Below are 18,781 nucleotides of genomic sequence, written 5' to 3'. Positions count from 1 at the left end.
GGGTTTAAGGTTACCCAACAGAGGCAAAAAGTTAACCCAAATTGACCAAAAGTTACCCTTATACTGTTGGATGTACACTAATATTAGTGTAAACCGGGTGTACACAAAAGTTTTTTTAAGATAATAACAATAATGGTCGTTTAAATCTAGATTATTTTAGGTTCATAATGTAATAACAGTAATGTCATTTTTAATCTTGTTTATTTTAACTTCGTAAGCTAATAAAAATAATGTCGTTTTAAATCCCGTTTAGAGGTTTACGTGAGGAAAGAAAGAAGAGCGACAAGGTTCAGTGACATAGAGTTCAATCTTAAGTAGTCGGCATGAGTTGATTCTGGTTTGATTTGGTAATACTTTGAGATGGTGTTGATTCTTGATGAAACTACGTATAACCTGAATTTAAACCAGAACTCGATTTGAAGAGGAAATTATCTATTTAAATAAGATGTAAACCAACTCCTTTTATAATGTATGCAATTTTATTTTAATTCTTTAGATGATAATTTTTTTCTTTTACAATATTAATCTGTTGTTTAGTTTATTACTACTATTAAAATCTAATGAGAATCAGAAAATTGAATTGATAACTTGTAAAATGATCAACCAAAGTAGGTTCTTATCCATTACCAATTGTAATTCTAACCGGTTTATGTTAACTAATGAACAATCTATTTAACCTCAAAGTTCTCATAATTTGTAGATGACATGATTGATATTAGATAGGATGATTACAAATATGAACCAAATATGCATTGTTAGTGTCATGCAACCAACTACGGACAGTGGCGGATCCAGGATTTAATTAATACGTTGTCCCATCGTCCATCAACCGTGTATAATATATCAAAATATAGTCAAAGCTTAAATAATTAACAAAAAAAATACATAAAAAAGTTCAGTTCATAAAGTAATGCAAATCCATATTACAACAACTAAAAAAATATATTACAACCAAAAAAGTACTCCCTCCGTCCCAAAAAGAACGACCCATTTGGGTAGATTACGCGGGTATTAAGGAAGTTAAGTAAAAAGAAGTAAAAGTATATTGGAAAGATAAATTTACATGGGGTTTGTAAAATATAGAGAGAGCAAGTAATAAAATAACATGGAAAATCAAATTTTTATATGGGAAGCTAATTTTGCTCAAATATTGTAGCAAATTGGTGGGTGTTTTAATGAAAATGGGTCATTCTTTTTGGGACAAAGTTTTGGCCAAATGGGTCGTTCTTTTTGGGACGGAGGGAGTACTAATTTTATTACAATTGCTCCCGACGAGTTTTCATGTTTTGATAACGACTTACGATATCGTCCATGCTAACATTATAAAACAAATCTCTTTCTAGCTAAGTAATCAAACAATCATTCAACATTTGATTACCCATACTATTACGCAATTTATCTTTCACTTACGTCATTCCGGAAAATACTCATTCTACACTTGTCGTTGCAACGGAAAGAATCAACACTAACTTCAAAAGTAAGTAGACTCGATCATGAGTTTCAAACTTTCCCGTCTCAACAAGTTTCGTACGTAGAAAGTTCACTTAGACTTTTCAAATTCACTTAACAATGAAATTGTCAAGTGAATGGTCAAAAAATAATAAATCAGAGCTTGAAAATTCATCCGGATAAATTGAACTAACTTTCTTTTGTCTAAAGAATGAAACCGAATTGCAAGATTAAACCAAGAAATACACACAAGTAATTCCTTACTTACCTCGGGAAATCAATTTTCAAGTTCTTGGAATTGAAGATCAATGACACTAAGAAAAACTTCAACTCTAAAATGATGAAGATAAGTCACTTGTGGACCTTTACCTTTATACATTCTTCTCCCAGGAACAACATATCGTTCCTCCATGTTTGGAACCTCAATGTCATATTTAGCCATAAAAGAAGTGACCTTTTCCATTTGTGAATCCCATCCTTCATCTCTTAACTTTTGTAAACTAGTCTTGGTTACATCAACCATGACCATTGCATTTACAATATCTTGATCATGTTTTTGCAATGCCACATTCAACGCATTTGTAATTCCAAATATATCAACCATCAAGTGTGCCAAAATCAAATGGCATCAACAAGTGTTTAATAGATTGTGCTTTATTCGAATCAAGTGTGTCAGATACTTCTGCAATGGAATCAAGTGATAAAAGTGTTGAAGGATATGAATCAAGCACATTTAAAATGGTTTTAATATGAGATCCCCAACGAGTATCACAAGATCTACATAAGACACGTTCTTGATTTAAACCAGTTCCCGATTCAATTTTACCCAAGGATAATGCTTCCACAACCCCTTGACGTTGTCTTTCTCGAAGAAATTCTTTCCTCTTAGGTGAACCTCCCTCTAAGTACAAGAGAGGTGCAAGTACATCAACAAAAAGCCAACCACAATATGAATTTTTCTTAGCAAGAGCAACTTGTGTCAATTGAAGTTAATGAGCAAAGCAATGAACAAAGTATGCTTGAGAACATGCATTCAAAATTATAGTTTTAAGGCCACTGATTGAACCTTGCATATTACTTGCCCCACCATAACCTTGACCTCGAACTTGAGAGAAAGTTAAAGAGTGTTCCATGTGTAATGACTCAATAGCAGCTTTGAAAGTTAAAAACTAGTATCAGGAACATGCACAATACCAAGAAAACGCTCACACACTTCCCCCTTTTATTAACAAATCTCAAACAAAGTGCCATTTGTTCCTTATCGGAAACATCGGCAGATTCATCAGCAAGAATAGCAAAAAATCTACCATCAAGTTCTTCCAATATTGCTTTAGTTGTTTCTTTTGCATAAGCATTGATTATATCTTTTTGGAAACTTGGATAAGTAAGTTGACAATTACCAGGGGCCATTTTAAAAACAACTTTGGAATGCTCCGGATCATGGTTTGAAAGAAGAGTTAATAACGAAAGATTGTTACCTCTAGACAATGAACTTTCCTTCTTATCATGACCACGAAAAGGCAACCCTTGCAACAATAGTCATCTGATGGTTTCAATTGAAGCTTCCTATCTCTTACGATAAACACTCACGTTTTCCGCTGTTTGTTTTGATAAAGCGACGGAATACTACTCATTTGATTCATGAAAAAAATCATAGCAATCACAACATTATTGTGAGCACTTTTGTGTCCACCAACATGCTTTACAATTGTGTCTCTTCTATTCCAATATTTGAAACCTCCCTTAACAAAAGCATTGGCTTCTGTTGTGTTACCATCCTTAAATAGATAGCAAATGAAACAAAAGGCAGCATCTTTCTCAACACTACACTCAAGCCAAGTTGCCCAAGTATCAAACCATTTAACACAAAATCAACGTTTTTAGGCCCAAAAATTGTTTGAGGAAACACATGATCTTTAGGTTGACATGGCTTTCCTTGAATGTATGTTCTCCGCACTAAATCCCTATCATCGGGATGAAAATCACACTTCCTTCTTCTTTTCTAGGGTCTTATGGAAGATTAAAAATATCAAGTGCACTTAATCTTCCTTCACCCATTTGAGCACTAGGATCCGAACCACCTTGAGAAATAGATTGCTCATCTTCATTTTTTTAAGGGAAATTGTGAGATGGGGAAGAATGTTTTTCACTTGCATGATGTAAAGGAGTATTTGGTTCACTTTCTTGGGAATTTTAATTTGTAAATTTTCTTTTAGTACGTGAAGGATTATTTGGTTCACTTTCTTGAGAAGGTAGATCATTTAGTGGAGGAGTATCATTTTGTGGAGGAGGAGGATTTAGAGTAGACGTTTTTTTAGTAAAAAAAACTTGAAATATCTCAAGTTGTTTTTCTTTTCATTTTGAAATTGAAGTTAAAGGTTGAATTAGATAAATCAATCTAAATTATTCTTGCTATTTTGATACTAAAGAGATATAAGTATTAAAGTAGAGAACATGTAAATAAAATAAATTAACTAAAATTCACAAATCTCAATTGACAAATCTTGTAAATTGTAATTCATGGTTTAACATAACGAAATTTTTTAGTTGTTCTTAAGAGCCCTCATTAAATTAGTTGATTGTGACTTTACCATATATTACTATCCCACATAATTTAATTACTTGAGTTTTTTCTATACTTTATATAATAGAGGAATCCAGAGTGTTACCAAATATCTTGTGCAGGTAGTGTTAAATTAATTCTCAATGTTGTATGAATTTGTTTCTACTTTTTGGTTAACTCAAGCTAAGTTTCTTTTTATGAGCCCCTTGATATAGTCATACAAGATTAGGATAACATGATTTATAGATATTTTCTTATTGTCAAGTTATGTTTCCTACGTTTTCTCTGTTTTTGTGAAGCATAGAAGAGCATAATCATCAAGTATTCGCGTAATAGAACAAAGTTTCAGAACATGGTATGAGACACTTTCATTCAATTGCTTGACCATGTGTAACTTGTCTTAATGAAACATATACTCGTTATTACACCACTTGAATGTCTCCTTTCTTACTTTTACCTTATGAACCAAGTTACTCATTGTATACTACTCACTAAGGTTTGTGTATACATTATAAATTACATAAGAATAAAGAAATAATAATTTTTTTTCTTATTATATATGTAGGGTTGTGAATTGAAGAATGGAAGAATTTGCATTTTAATATTATATTTGAAGTCATTACATGTAGAGCTTTTGGTGAACTATCAAGCAATGTACTCTGTATATTTTTTGAACTCTAAAATACATTAGAATTTGGACTCTTTGGAGGTTTTCTTTATTAGTGGAATATTAGGAAATGCATACATTCAAAAATCTATATAGAGAATTTGATTTTATTATCTTGTAAGAAGTTTGCAAGATTTAATTAATATTTAAATTTATGCTTAATTAAAAATATAATTAATCTTTCGATAATTTTTTTTTATTATGAATAATTTTTTCGCAACAACCTTAGTCGTTGCAAAAGAAGAATGTATTGCAACAACTCTTTTCATTGCTAAAAATAAATTTAACATATTGCAACAACAAGGTAGTTGAAATATAACATTTTTCAAGCAGATTACTCATGTTTTCCAACAACTTTTGTGACTTTTGTACAGTGTCGACAAAAGTCGTTGCAAAATAGGCTACTTTTCGCAACAACAGATGTCGTTGCAAAACCTTTCGCTATGCATGTACCCGCAACGACAAGTCGTTGCAAAACCTTTTTTATTGCAACGACATTTAACTTTTCACAATGACTTGAGTCATTGTAATAAATGGTTTTCTTGTAGTGTTAAGTGGTTTTCCATCAATGACTTGAGCATGGGTATTTATAGATGAAATCCCTTGAGGCTTTTAATCTCCCATCAATGTGGGACAATTGATAAAGTGGCTTTTTCCAATTTAATTTTTAATTCGAAAATCAAATAAAAGGCAAAGCACTCAAGAATCAACAAGGTGGGGGAACCATTTCCATTGCTCCCCAAAGCTCCCTCAGAAACTGCCTCCCCAAAGGTATCTCCCACGAGCTGCCAACTGGCGCTCAGCCTTGAGGACCAAGGCATGCCTTGTTGGCAGCTTGGTGCTCGGATGGGCCTAGTTGCCAGCCCGGGTGCACGCACAGCCCAGCAAGCAATGCTTGCATTGCGGGCTGCTAGTGATGTGGGTGCACAGAACTTGGTGGAAAAAGTGGAAGACGTGCCACGTGTCGTGACACAAAGTCAGGCCAAGCTCCTTGGAGGTCACCTTTCGGGGTTAACCATCATCATACTTGAAGACAAGAAGAATTGAAGAGGTGCGACCGAACCAAGGAAGTCCGACCGAACCACCCAGGCAGTTTCAAACCCGATTTTGTCTGTTTTGCAACAGTGGTTGAACTCCAAAAGTTCGACCGAACCAGGAGCAGGACAGTTCGACCAAACCCTCCCTAGGTTCGGCCGAACCTACCCAGTAGTTCGACCGAACTTACCCTAAGTTCGGCGGAACCTTTTCCCGTTTTTCAGTCAGCTTTTCCGAACTATTTAAGTTGTTTTAAGACGTTTTTGCAATCAATTAATGTTGAACTTTGGTTGATTTTGTAATCAAAGAGACTTTCTCTCTCTACCATAATCTTTGTGATTATCTTGCTTTCTTTGTGATTGCTACCTTATAATATTTGTGGTTACTCCTTAATCCTAGCTTTACTTGGTGTTAGCTTTGATTAAGACCCCTATTTCATTTATCTTGGTGATTTTCAGATAGGTTTGCCTTATTTTGTTGCATTGGAAATTGTGCTTGTTTGAAGTTTTCCTCTTTTACCTTTTTGAATTTCTCTTTCCTCCTCTCAAAAGATCTCGTCTTTTCCCACAAAAATTTGATATTTTTCTCTCAAAGATACAAGCTTTCTATCTAGCAACATGGGTGATAGATACTATTATGAAGATGATGAAGGTTATAATGAGTACTCTAGATTGGATGCTCTAGAAAGGAAGTTTGATAGACTTCTTGAGGTCTTGGAGAAATAGAAGAAGTCCTAGAAAGAGCAGAAGCCCTAGTGAAGAAAATCACTTCTTGGGAACAATTGAAGAAACATATGAATAAGGCTTTTGTGCCTAAAGATTATTTGCAAGATGCTTATCTTAAATTGAACTCTCTTAAGCAAGGAACTATGTTGGTAGAGAAGTATAATAGGGAGTTTGAAAAACTTTCTATCATGAGTGGAATTGGAGAAGCACTGGAGCGTAAGATTGCTAGGTATATTGGTGGTCTTGAAAGAAAGCTTAGGCAAAAGGTTGATGTGCGTGCCCATGAAAGTTTTGGTCAAGTGGTGCAAAAGGCTTTGAAGTTTGAGAAGTATGACAAGGTGAGTAGTGCTAGTGGGTATCCTAAGCCTACCTTCAAGAATTCTTTTGCTCCAAAGGGTGAGACAAGCAAGCCCATTGCCAAGGATAACAAAGGCAAGGCTCCCATGCACTCTTCTAGCAAAGATGATCACAACAAGATGAGCAATCGGAAGACTTGCTACAAGTGTAGAGGTTATGGACATTTTGCCAATGAGTGCCCAAATAGTAGAGCTATGATGATTCGTGAAATGGATGATGATGAGTACGAAGATGAGAAGAGGGATTTTGGAGACCCTATATATGATGAAGAGGATGAGATTCTAGTTGAAGCCGATGAGGGTCAAATCCTTGTTGTGAGGAGGGCACTTCACTCCATTTCCACCCCTTTGGCGGAAGAGCAAAGGGGAAACATCTTCCAAACTCGTTGCACCATCAAGGATCGAGTTTGCAACCTTATCATTGATAGTGGCTCTTGCACTAATGTGGCTTCAAAAATATTAGTGAGCAAGCTCAATCTTGCAACTACCGATTGTAGACACCTACTTTTGGCCTCTTGTCCCGAAAAGGAAGTGCGATGATGTTACAAAAACTCGTTCTTCATGCTAGATCAAAGTTGAAGTGTTTATGGACTATGAAAAGCATTATGAAGTAACTTAAAACCCATATTTGAGACCAAGTTGTCTTAGATCCTTGTTCGATTACTAATTAGGCCTAAAACGTGTTCATACATGTTTAAACTTGATTAATAACGGACCCAAATGCGTCAAATGAAATGATTGGATCCAATGGAACCTACATTGTTGAAAAACCGAGCCAAACAAATAAACCAACCATCAAAACCTCATGCAAGGCCTATACAAATGGATAGCTCTTTCAAAGAGCTTTCCAACTGTATATTATAAGCCCAATTTCGAGCCAAAACGAAGAAGTTATGATCAAATTATTAAACCGGGCCCAAAACCGACACCCTTGCACTCCAACGGCCATAACTTTTGATCCATAACAGATTTTAACCTAATTCTAACGGCATTAGAAATTTGACATCCAGATCTTTCCAATGATATCTCACACGCCTAAATCCAACTTCGCAATCAAAAGTTTTATTCTCAAGTATTATTTAAAAGGTTATGATATTAAAAGCATGTGGAATTAATTAAAAAGAAGTTTGAATTATATTGGAATTATTGGATTGGAAAGGATTTTTTGAATCATTGAATTATTATTATTAATGCTTTATAAGCATGTTGGTAATCCCACTATGCGGATTTGGTTTATTGATAAGGCCTTGGACTTTGTATGACCGGGTCTTTCCTCAAGAATAGTCTTGTAATATAAGGAGATTAGCTTGGGGGGTGTGCACACTTGGGAGAGGAATTGGATTAAAAGAAATTGGTTCTTAATAAAAGAATTGGTTTTATCAACTATTATTTTGACTATTTAATATTATTATTGAAATTGGTTTTGAATCAGGAGTTTGGAATTATTGGACTAAATATTGGAATTGGTTTTACAAGCATGTTTACTAATAAATTGAGTTTACATTATCTTGCACTTATCGTACTTAGCATAATTTGCTAATCCGTATTTCTTATTTGTTTTGGTTCGCCCTGTTTACCGTAATGGTAAGCAGTATTGACTATTTTCAGGTGAAGTCATGAATGAGCATATGAGAATCCCGGGATTTGCTTCACCTAGTTTAGGAATGTTAGTCTTGTCTTTATTTTGAGTACTCATAACAATGTTACTATTTATATAAGTGTTAATAAAAGAAAGTTAAGTTTCCGTTGCAAGTTTTGCTTTTGAGTTAAGTATTTTGAGTAGCCTTGCGTAATTACGCGGCGGTAATACTGTAACACCCTAGAAATTCCTTTTCCTTTAAATACCTATCTTACACTTAAAAATACGATTTAGAAAATTCTAAGACATTACCGCCACTGTGAAAACGGCTAAGGCGATTATCAAAGATACACAGCGGAAGACAAAAATCAAAAATCGTTCAAAACAAGTCAACTCAAAAGTCAACCAAACGAAAGTAAAGTTAAAACCAAAAGCAAATGAAGTCAAATAAAAATCCTACAACTTGGAACCATTAAAGGCCCTTATTAAAACTAAACTGAAAACCAAAACTTGATGTTAGTTCCACATATATATAATCTCATGAATAATTAAAGTGTAAAACACATCGTAACTAATGAAAACTAGCATGATTCGCTCTTCACTCATGCCCCGTCATGAATATGCTTCAATACCTAAAAAGCTTATCTCTACTTGTTTCCACTAACCTCCATTAAAAATGGGTCATCATAGGGCCAAGATAAAGACATGGCCAAAACACACAAACACCCACAATCAGCAAAGCTGAGTACATAAGCGTAATTAAACACACTAACATGCTTTCACCTATCAACACACACTTACCTCAATGCACCTGTTAACAAATACACACAACATTCAACATGACTCTTCAACTAGACACTAACTAATTTATTTAGCGTTGATTACGCATCGAACGGGTTTCCAACTCTAACTCCCCTAAATTAAATTGAGGTTATTAACACGGGAGCTAACCGTGCCAGCATCAAAACCACACATAGGTGGCGAAATTCCTGCGCATAATAATAAATAAAAGGAATGTACAGCGTCCTGTACTCCAGTAGAAGTTATGATCAAATATAAAGTCACATTACTCCCCCATAAGTTCATACTCGAGGTATATACGTTCCAAGAGTTTTGGTGCGTAATCTCTTTCACTTTACATTATTTATATATTATTAAACTTGGTGATGACTCTCAAAGCACAATAATTCCATCAACAATAATTATTCAATCAATCAAACAACCAATTAAATTCTTGAGTAATTAGTGACCACATAATATTTAATGTTGAACCCTTTTTAATCTACCTCAGTGTCAAAGACACCTTAAACTCATAGAGCGCCACAAATCCTATCCCTCGGTGTTAAAAACACCTTAAGTGCACGAAGGCACCAACACACAATTTATTCCTCGTGTACATAGACACTTATATATCTCCTTTCTCATGCTTATAGCATCAATAAAAATTATATGAACCATAATAAAATTCCTTTACAATATTCCAAGCCAAAGTACAGTTTAATTAAACATGCATTCTAACATGCCATAAATAAAAGTGTAGTCCATATAATCATGCCAAAATATAATTTTCCAATCCATAAACCATCACAGATAAATCATGCTTCACAATTCAATCACCAACATCAATAATCCACAATTCCAAACATAAACCTTAGCATGTTACTACTTGTAATTGATTTAAATCAAGCCTAGCATGATACTACAACACCAAAATATGCTAAGTACGCGAACGTACCTTGAATACGATCTTAAAATCGCCACGACTAATAGAAATTGCTCACTTCGAAGTCTCCTACAATTTAAAATCATAGAAGAGTATTAAAATCCACTCTACACAAATTTCCAGCAACATATACTATTATTAAACCCCTCATAAATTAATTAAAATAAGCTGAAATTATATTTAAAACATCATACTTAAGTCCCAAATTAATGGGTAATTGAAATTTCTTAAAGAAACTTAATTTTAAATGCTCTACTAAAAATTCCAGCACTTTATTTTAATTAAAACTTGTTGTAATTAAGCCTTAAAACATTTTAATAAAAGATCTAACTCATTATACATCATAATCCTTCAATAATTCATAAATCAAGAACCTAGGGTTTCAAAACTTGGGCTTTTTAATTAAAAACAAAATCTGAAAATTACTTAACATAATACTTATAATCAAACATCAAAATCCAATCCCAAAACTCATAATTAACAATAAGATTTAAGCATTGATTAGTTTTTAATAATAAAGATTAATTTTTTTAATCGAAAAAGGGGAAGAAGAGGGCACGACAGCCACCTGCTGCCGGCTGCTGGTAGCAGCGGCCACCTGCTGCCGATGGTCGGCAGTGGTGGGGGGGGAAAAGGGCAGCCGAAAAAAGGAAAGGGGAAGGGGAAAAAGAGAAAGAAAAGAAAGAAAAATAAGGAGAAGGGAGAGAGAAGTTTACCTTGGGTTTTCTCCACTCTAGGCAAAGTTGATTTGCCTCATAAGTGGGATATTTGTACCCCTTCTCTACCAACCTTTTTTTCCTAAACTTTCCTTTTTTAATTTTCCTAATCCCTTCCCTAATAAAACTTATTAAAATTATACTTTCCTAAAATAAGCCCCAACTTTTATAAAATAATTAATAAAATAAACTTTATTTTTATAAAATATTTCCAAACTTACATAGAATAAATAATTAAAATACCATAATTAAAGCGTTAAAATTATTTAAATACTTTTACAAAATACATATTTTAAATAAAATACGTATAAAAATACAGGGTATTACAAATACGCCCAAGTCTATCTCTACGGTATAATTATATGTATTATACTGGTATTTCCGTAAAGGGAGATTTGGGGGTGTTACAAAGTGGTACCAGTTGTAACGGTCCTAAAAAGATTAAATTGGGAATACTAAAAATTGTGGGTAGACTTAAGAAGGGCATATAGGATAGATAGAGTTTCGCATTTGTGTGAGAGTCAAAAGCTTTATTTCTACTTAAAAACTATTTTCCTATTTGTGGAACAATGAAGGAGAAAAGGATGCTCGAGTTCTCTACAGAGGCCTATAATGGGTACAACTCTTTGTCTAGGAAAGGCTCTCCTCAACGTCGTAGGTAACTTTCCTGGAAGACGCGAGCTTGACCGTCCTTTAATCTTGATTTAAGTACATATTTATTATTTTCGAAAATTAAAAGAATTGAAATTATTTGAAACTTGAGTGTGCGATTATGTGTGCATTAAAGTTGGCGTTAAAACACCTTAAAGTATGGTCTAGAGGTCCGAAATTTTGAGTTATTGCCCATGGTTGGGTGATCTTGAGTGTGCTTGGTTTATCATTGAGTTATGAATTGCTTAATGCAAATGGAATTAAAGAGTTAAGTTGCTTATGTGAAATACCATAAAATTGATGATTTATGTGTAAACAAGATAAAAATGATTGATGATATGAAGAATAAATTAATTGAAAGGTGATGGGAAGTTCGAAAATTATGTTATTTTAATGCTCATAGTTGAGTCATCTTAAGTTATACTTGTTGATTTATACAAGGAATTCATTGAGTTTTGAATTGAATAGCTTATGTGGAATAACATTAATGCGTCTATTGAATTAATTTACTATATGTTTAAATAGATGTTCGATGAAGTAAAGAAGTAGATTCTTTAATAATTATTACTGGAAAGGTGAAGGGATTAATACCCGTTAATTAACCACCCTTGTTCTACCTCTTATTGAGAAGTTTGACCTTGAAGTGTTTACTCAACCACCATGGCTAGTTCTATTATCTCTAACCCGTTTACCAAGAGCTAAAAAGTATAAACCTTTCTATGAGGATGAGAAGCACCATCATGAGGGAAAGTGGCTAGCAACCTTGACTCAATTCAAAAGTGATTTGTACTACTTTAAACATGACCATATATGAACCTAAGAGGAGAGTTGTGGAACCACAAAAGTTGGGGAGAACCAAACCTTGAAAGAATTTGACCAACTTCATTACTTGAACTTCCAACTACTCTTTTTTTTATCCAAGACTTTACAAAGATCTTGTTTCCTCTATTGATGAATCCATACCACCTTTTGAAAAGCATAAGAATTATCCTTCTCCTTCTCTTAATCCAAGTTATGAGACTCCTACCTCCTGTAGGCGTCCAAGCCTAAAAGCCAATTTTCACATTGTAAAAGGCCTAAAGTTCATATTCATATATAAATATTACCAAGTCTAAAATATCACCCACCTTCTCCAAAGGTCCAATGTTATTGATTCTAAGCCAATTTGTAGATGTTCTAGCCCACACTATAGCCCAATTTATAACCCAATTCAAAGCTCAAGCCATACTCCAAATTACAGTGATTATAACCCAATTTACCCAACTACGAATCCTGCTAAACTTGGCCCAATTATTAAAGATTATTGAGTGTATGGTAAGGTAAACTATGATGATCTAGATTATGATCTTTCTAATAAAGACTTTGATTATGAGAATTCATATTAAGTGGTTGAATTAGTTTATATGCTTTCAATAAATATCTTAAGTGAAGTGATTCTTGTTTCAATTTTTCTATGTTTTGGAATGAATTAAGTGTTTTCATAGTGTATTCTATTTAATTTTTAGGAATGGTGTGAATAACCAGGAATTATGTTTTCAAGAATGGGAAATAGGTTTCCAATTATATGTGATAGGTGACAAGTTTTTTGGATCATACGAGTTTTACATATGGTCAATATGGCTGAGTTGTTATTTTGGGATTAAAGGATTTGGTGTGATTAACATGGGATAAACGAGGAGTTATTTTGGATTGTTATCATGAATATTTGGAGGATTTGTGCTATCAAGTCTTTACTAATTTTTTGGAATATGATTTATGTTGAGCAAAGAAATATTATTCGTGGTAATGATGAGTTGAATTAGTTCTATATAAGTATTGGAGTAAGGTGTTTATTTTTGGGAGATACAAATTGGATATTAGCATTAATTTATGATCGTTTGTGTCTAAAGGTGGAAAATATCCATATTGTGTGAGGAAGAGTATTGTGGTGATTATTAAAGCAAAATTATTGATGGTTGAATCTTTGAAGAAACTTAATACAAAAGTTAGAGGATTCTGAGTCAATTCAAGTGAAAGGGTGTATTTGAGATAAAGGAATTTGTTCAAAGTTTATAGTACCTTGTGAAGGGATTTATTGAAGTTAGTAAAAGGAATGATTGGTTGGATGGTTACTTAAAGGATTTTACTCTAAGAGATTGATGACAAAGTTAATTGATATAGAGAAATTATTAACGATGGAATAATCAATGATTGCAATGAGTTATGAATGAATTACCTTAAAGATGAGTTATGGATTATAACAACCAGGTTAAGGAATTTGAAGTTATGATAAAAGATGATTGAGTTTTTGATGAATGTTTGAAATTTTCTGGTTTCCCTTACTTGACTTGATGATTGGTGATAAATTGTGAATATAGTTGATTTATTTAATGAGTTAAGGTGTTGGTCGAGTTACGGGGGCGTAACTCCTTTTAAGGGGGTAGAGAGCGATAGAGTTTCGCGCGTTTGCTTTTCGAGTCATTTTTGAGTAATTTTGAGTCTTTCAGTCAAGAGTCTCGAGTCAAGTTAGGATGTGCATGAACCAATAAATTAAAAATGATTTTCGTTTCTTTTGGCTAAGTTTCGAGTCGAAATTTATTTTAAGGGGGGTAGACTGTAATACCCCGTATTTTCATATGTAATTTCCTAATTAATTAATTAGGAATTATTTTATAAAAAGGGTATTTTAGTAAATTTATTATTTGGAGCCAAAATGATATTTGAATTTGGTGCCAAAACCATTTTGAAATTTAATTATTATTTTGGATAAGATTTATTATCCATTTATCCTATTTAAAAACCGGATTATTTATATATTTCGGACATCTTATCTAAGGCAAAAATTATATTTTATTAATTAATTAATATGTCCGAAAATTCCCATTAATTAGCTAGGAAATTTGGATTTCCTATGTGTAGGAAATCTGATTTTTCTTAGTTATTTTGTTGGTGAATAATTGGTATTTAATTAATTAATTATTCTATGTTATTTACATAATTATTTTATTCCTTAAAACCGAGCAAAAATCTTCCTAAATACTACTAAGGGAATCCGAAAATCTGAGCTATGGAAATCTCAAGATTTTCGGCCCTCTTATGTTATTTTGGAGGAAATTATTTTGGTAAAATTGTATTTTTAATTATCTCCCAAAATCTCTTATTTTTCTTAATTCTATTTCTCCATCTTCTTAATATTTGATCATCGTATTCTCTTGCCTTTTATTCCTCTTAATTATTCCCCAATTAATTCCAATTGCCATATTATTTTTTCATGACAAACATACCTTTCATATTTAATTATACACAATCACCTTTATATCAAAACCTTCCATATATCTTTTATTAACTTCTCCAAGTAATCCCATAAACCCTACTTGCCAATTCTTCCCACATTCTCTTACCATAATTCTTGCATGAGCTATCCCATAAATACCCCTTCATACCTCTCACATTCTTCACACCAATTCTCTTCTTTTCTTCTCCTCTTTTTACACAAATCATCTCGTTTATCTTTGAAGCAAATTTTCGGGCACTTCTGGTTAATTTTTGGGGTATTGATGTTTCACAAAATATTGTTCCTCTCAAAAATCCGTGAGGTTAGACTCAAGAATCACCCAATTCGGAGTTATATTGAAGGAGTTACATCCTCTGCAAGTTCTGCCTATTCTTTCCAACGCAAATCTAATTCTTCTCTTTTCCTTGGTTTCTTATCTTTTCTTCTTCTATTCTCTTATTCAATTAATTACTATTATTATGGGGGATTTATAAAATATTATTATGAATAGTTTTAATTATATAAAATCAGATTTTAATGATGTTTATGAGAAAAGAATTTAAAAGGTTCATGTACATATAGTTGGGGGTTTTTAATTATTTGTTAACCTTATATTGATTAAGGTTATATATATTTGTAGGGTGTGTTCGATCAAGATTCTTGAGATCCCTTTTGTGTGATTTTGCTAAGCAAGGATCAAGGTACGTTAGGTGGCTAGATACCTTGAAAGTGTTTGGTTTGAATAAGCATGTTTTGAATGGTTTGAATTACTTATCATGTTTAAGGGATTTGATTTTAAAAGGTTTGTTGAATTAAATAAAAAAGTTTTTCAAGGAAGAGTAATTTATTTTGAAAAGTTATTAATATAAGATTTTATTCTCAAGTATTATTTAAAAGGTTTTGATTTTAAAAGCATGTGGAATTATTTAAAAAGTAGTTTGAATTATATTAGAATTATTAGATTGGAAAAGATTTTTTGAATCATTGAATTATTATTATTAATGCTTTATAAGCATGTTGGTAATCCCACTATGCGGATTTGGTTTATTGATAAGGCCTTGGACTTTGTATGACCGAGTCTTTCCTCAATAATAGCCTTGTAATATAAGGAGACTAGCTTGGGGGGTGTGCACATTTGGGTGAGGAATTGGATTAAAAGAAATTGGTTCTTAATAAAGGAATAGGTTCTATCAACTATTATTTTGACTATTGAATATTATTATTGAAATTGGTTTTGAATCATGAGTTTGGAATTATTGGATTAATTATTAGAATTGGTTTTAAAGCATGTTTGCAAAATAAATTGAGTTTACATTATCTTGCACTTATCGTACTTAGCACAATTTGCTAATCCGTATTTCTTATTTGTTTTGGTTTGGTTTGCCCTGTTTACCGTAATGGTAAGCAGTGTTGACTATTTTCAGGTGGAGTCATGAATGAGAATATGAGAGTCCCGGGATTTGCTTCACCTAGTTTAGGAATGTTAGCCTTGTCTTTATTTTGAGTACTCATAACAATGTTACTATTTTTATAAGTGTTAATAAAAGAAAGTTGAGTTTCCGCTGCAAGTTTTGCTATTGAGTTAAGTATTTTAAGTAGCCTTGCGTAATCACGCGGCGGTAAAACGTCCAAGTCTATCTTTACGGTATAATTATATGTATTATACTAGTATTTCCGTAGAGGGAGATTTGGGGGTGTTACACTAATAGACCGGCTTATAGTTGTACCCCCGATGAAGCAAGAGAGCTTCAAAGACAAGTTGGTGAGTTGATTGAAAGAGGATTTGTGAGGGAATCCCTTAGCCCTTGTTCGGTTCTAGCTCTTTTGGTTTCGATAAAGGATGGTACATGGAGGATGTGTGTGGATAGTAGGGCCATCAATAACATCACCATCTAGTATCGCTTCCCTATTCCCCGACTAGATGATATGCTTGATGAGTTACATGGTTCCAAAGTGTTTTCGAAGATTGACTTGAGGATTGGGTACCATCAAATTCGCATGCGTGAAGAAGATGAGTGGAAGACCGCTTTCAAGACAAAGCAAGGCTTGTATGAGTGGCTAGTTATGCCATTTGGGCTCTCTAATGCTCCTAGTACTTTCATGAGGCTCATGAACAAGGTACTTTGCCCCTTCATTGGTAAATTTGTTGTTGTTTATTTTGATGACATGCTTGTTTATAGCAAATGTGAACTTGATCATGTTAAACATTTGAGGCAAGTATTTGAAACATTGAGAAGTAGGCGGCTTTTTGCCAAGTTGAAAAGGTGTACTTTTATGGTGGATAGTTTTGTTTTTCTTGGTTATGTGATTTCAAATGTAGGGATCTTAATGGACCGTAGTAAAGTGGAGGCCATTCAATCCTGGCCTACTCCTACCACTTTTACTTAAGTTAGGAGTTTCCATGGTCTAACTTCCTTCTATCGAAAGTTTGTGAAGAATTTTAGCACTATTTTGGCCCCGGAAACCGAGTGCGTGAAAAAGGGAACTTTTGAATGGACACCATCAGCTCAAAGGGCTTTTGAGACCCTCAAGAAGAAGTTTTGTGAGGCTCCAATCTTAGCTCTTCCGAATTTTGATCAACCCTTTGAGGTTGAATGTGATGCTAGTGGGGTTGGAGTTGGGGCGGTTCTTGTGCAAGGAGGGAGACCGGTTGCTTATTTTAGTGAGAATCTTAGTGGAGCAAGAATGAGACATAGCACCTATGACAAGGATTTCTATGATATTGTGAGGGCTCTTGATCATTGGTCATATTACTTGAGGCCTAAACCGTTTGTGCTACACTCCGATCATGAATCTCTTTAGTACATCAATGGTTCTCATAAATTCAATGCAAGGCATGCCAAATGGGTTGAATTCCTCCAATCATTCACTTTCTCTTCTAAGTAAAAGGAAGGGAGGAGCAATGTTGTCGCCGATGCTCTTTCTAGGAGGCATTGTATGATCACTATTCTTGATGCGAAGTTTTTAGGGTTTGAGTTGCTTAAAGAGTTGTATAGCGATGATGAGGATTTTGGTGGGTTGATGAAGAAGTGTGAGGAAGGGGTCGATGGCTCTTTCATGGTGAAACAGGGTTTCCTTTTCAAGGGAAACAAACTTTGTGTTCCAAAATGCTCTCATCGACGGTTGCTTGTTAAAGAAGCTCATCAAGGAGGACTAACCGGACACTTTGGGGTTGCGAAAACATATGACATTCTTCGAGAACATTTTTATTGGCCCAAGATGTTTGGTGATGTGCAAGATGTGATAGCTCGTTGTGAAGCTTGTCACAAGGCTAAGAGTCAATTCCGTGAAGGACTCTACTCTCCTCTTTCAGTCATTAGTCACCCTTGGGAAGATCTTAGTATGGATTTTGTGGTTGCTCTCCCTCGCACTCAAAGGAAAAATGATTCCGTGTTTTTTGTGGTTGATCGTTTTAGCAAGATGGCTCACTTTATTCCTTGCCACAAGACTGATGACACTTCTCATGTGGCTACCTTGTTCTTTAGAGGAGTGGTGAAGCTTTATGGCATTCCAAAAAGTATTGTGTCAGATCAAGATCCTAAGTTCTTGAGCTACTTTTGGAAGACCTTGTGGAAGTTAGTGGGGACCAAGCTCTTGTTTAGTACCTCTAGTCACCCTCAAACCGACGGCCAAACCGAGGTAACTAATCGTACCATGTCCACCGTTCTCCGAGCTATCATTAGCAAACACATGAAAGATTGGGATCTTAAGCTACCTAAAGTTAAATTTTCTTACAACCGCTCTCATTGCATAGCTACCGGGAAAACACCATTTGAAGTAGTGTATGGTTTCAATGCCCGCCTACCACTTGACTTGTTTCCTAGTATCCCTCAAGAGGAGTTGAGCTTTGAGGCAAAAGATAGAGTTGAAACGATGAAAAAGCTTCATGAAGATGTCAAAAAGAGAATTGAGAAGGCAAATTAGAGTTACAAGGCAAGGGCAAACAAATTCAAGAAGACAAGGGAATTCAATGTAGGTGATCTTGTGTGGCTCCATCTTCGGAAGGAAAAATTCCTAGCTAAAAGAAACAACAAGCTCATGCCAAGATCCGAAGGCCCCTTTGA

General features: G+C 34.1%; 2 protein-coding genes across 2 annotated transcripts; one reads left to right on the top strand and one right to left on the bottom strand.

Moving 5' to 3' along the window:
• Positions 1–2,045: 2,045 nt before the first annotated feature.
• Positions 2,046–2,859, bottom strand: LOC145600595 (uncharacterized). The gene is made up of 3 exons (XM_081656483.1): positions 2,691–2,859; positions 2,528–2,602; positions 2,046–2,422 (listed from the first exon to the last, which is right to left on the bottom strand). Exons 1-3 carry the CDS (start codon positions 2,857–2,859, stop codon positions 2,046–2,048), a joined length of 621 nt encoding a protein of 206 aa, XP_081512609.1.
• Positions 2,860–6,507: 3,648 nt separating this feature from the next.
• Positions 6,508–18,641, top strand: LOC145600594 (uncharacterized). Its single transcript, XM_081656482.1, has 3 exons — positions 6,508–7,288; positions 17,686–17,787; positions 17,854–18,641. Exons 1-3 carry the CDS (start codon positions 6,508–6,510, stop codon positions 18,639–18,641), a joined length of 1,671 nt encoding a protein of 556 aa, XP_081512608.1.
• The last annotated feature ends 140 nt before the right edge of the window (positions 18,642–18,781 follow it).

This window comes from Chenopodium album, chromosome 21 (assembly GCF_948465745.1).
Source record: "Chenopodium album chromosome 21, dcCheAlbu1.1, whole genome shotgun sequence".
NCBI classification, from domain to species: domain Eukaryota; kingdom Viridiplantae; phylum Streptophyta; class Magnoliopsida; order Caryophyllales; family Amaranthaceae; genus Chenopodium; species Chenopodium album.
Note: the sequence above shows the minus strand (reverse complement) of the source record. Positions and strands in the feature narration are given on the sequence as shown.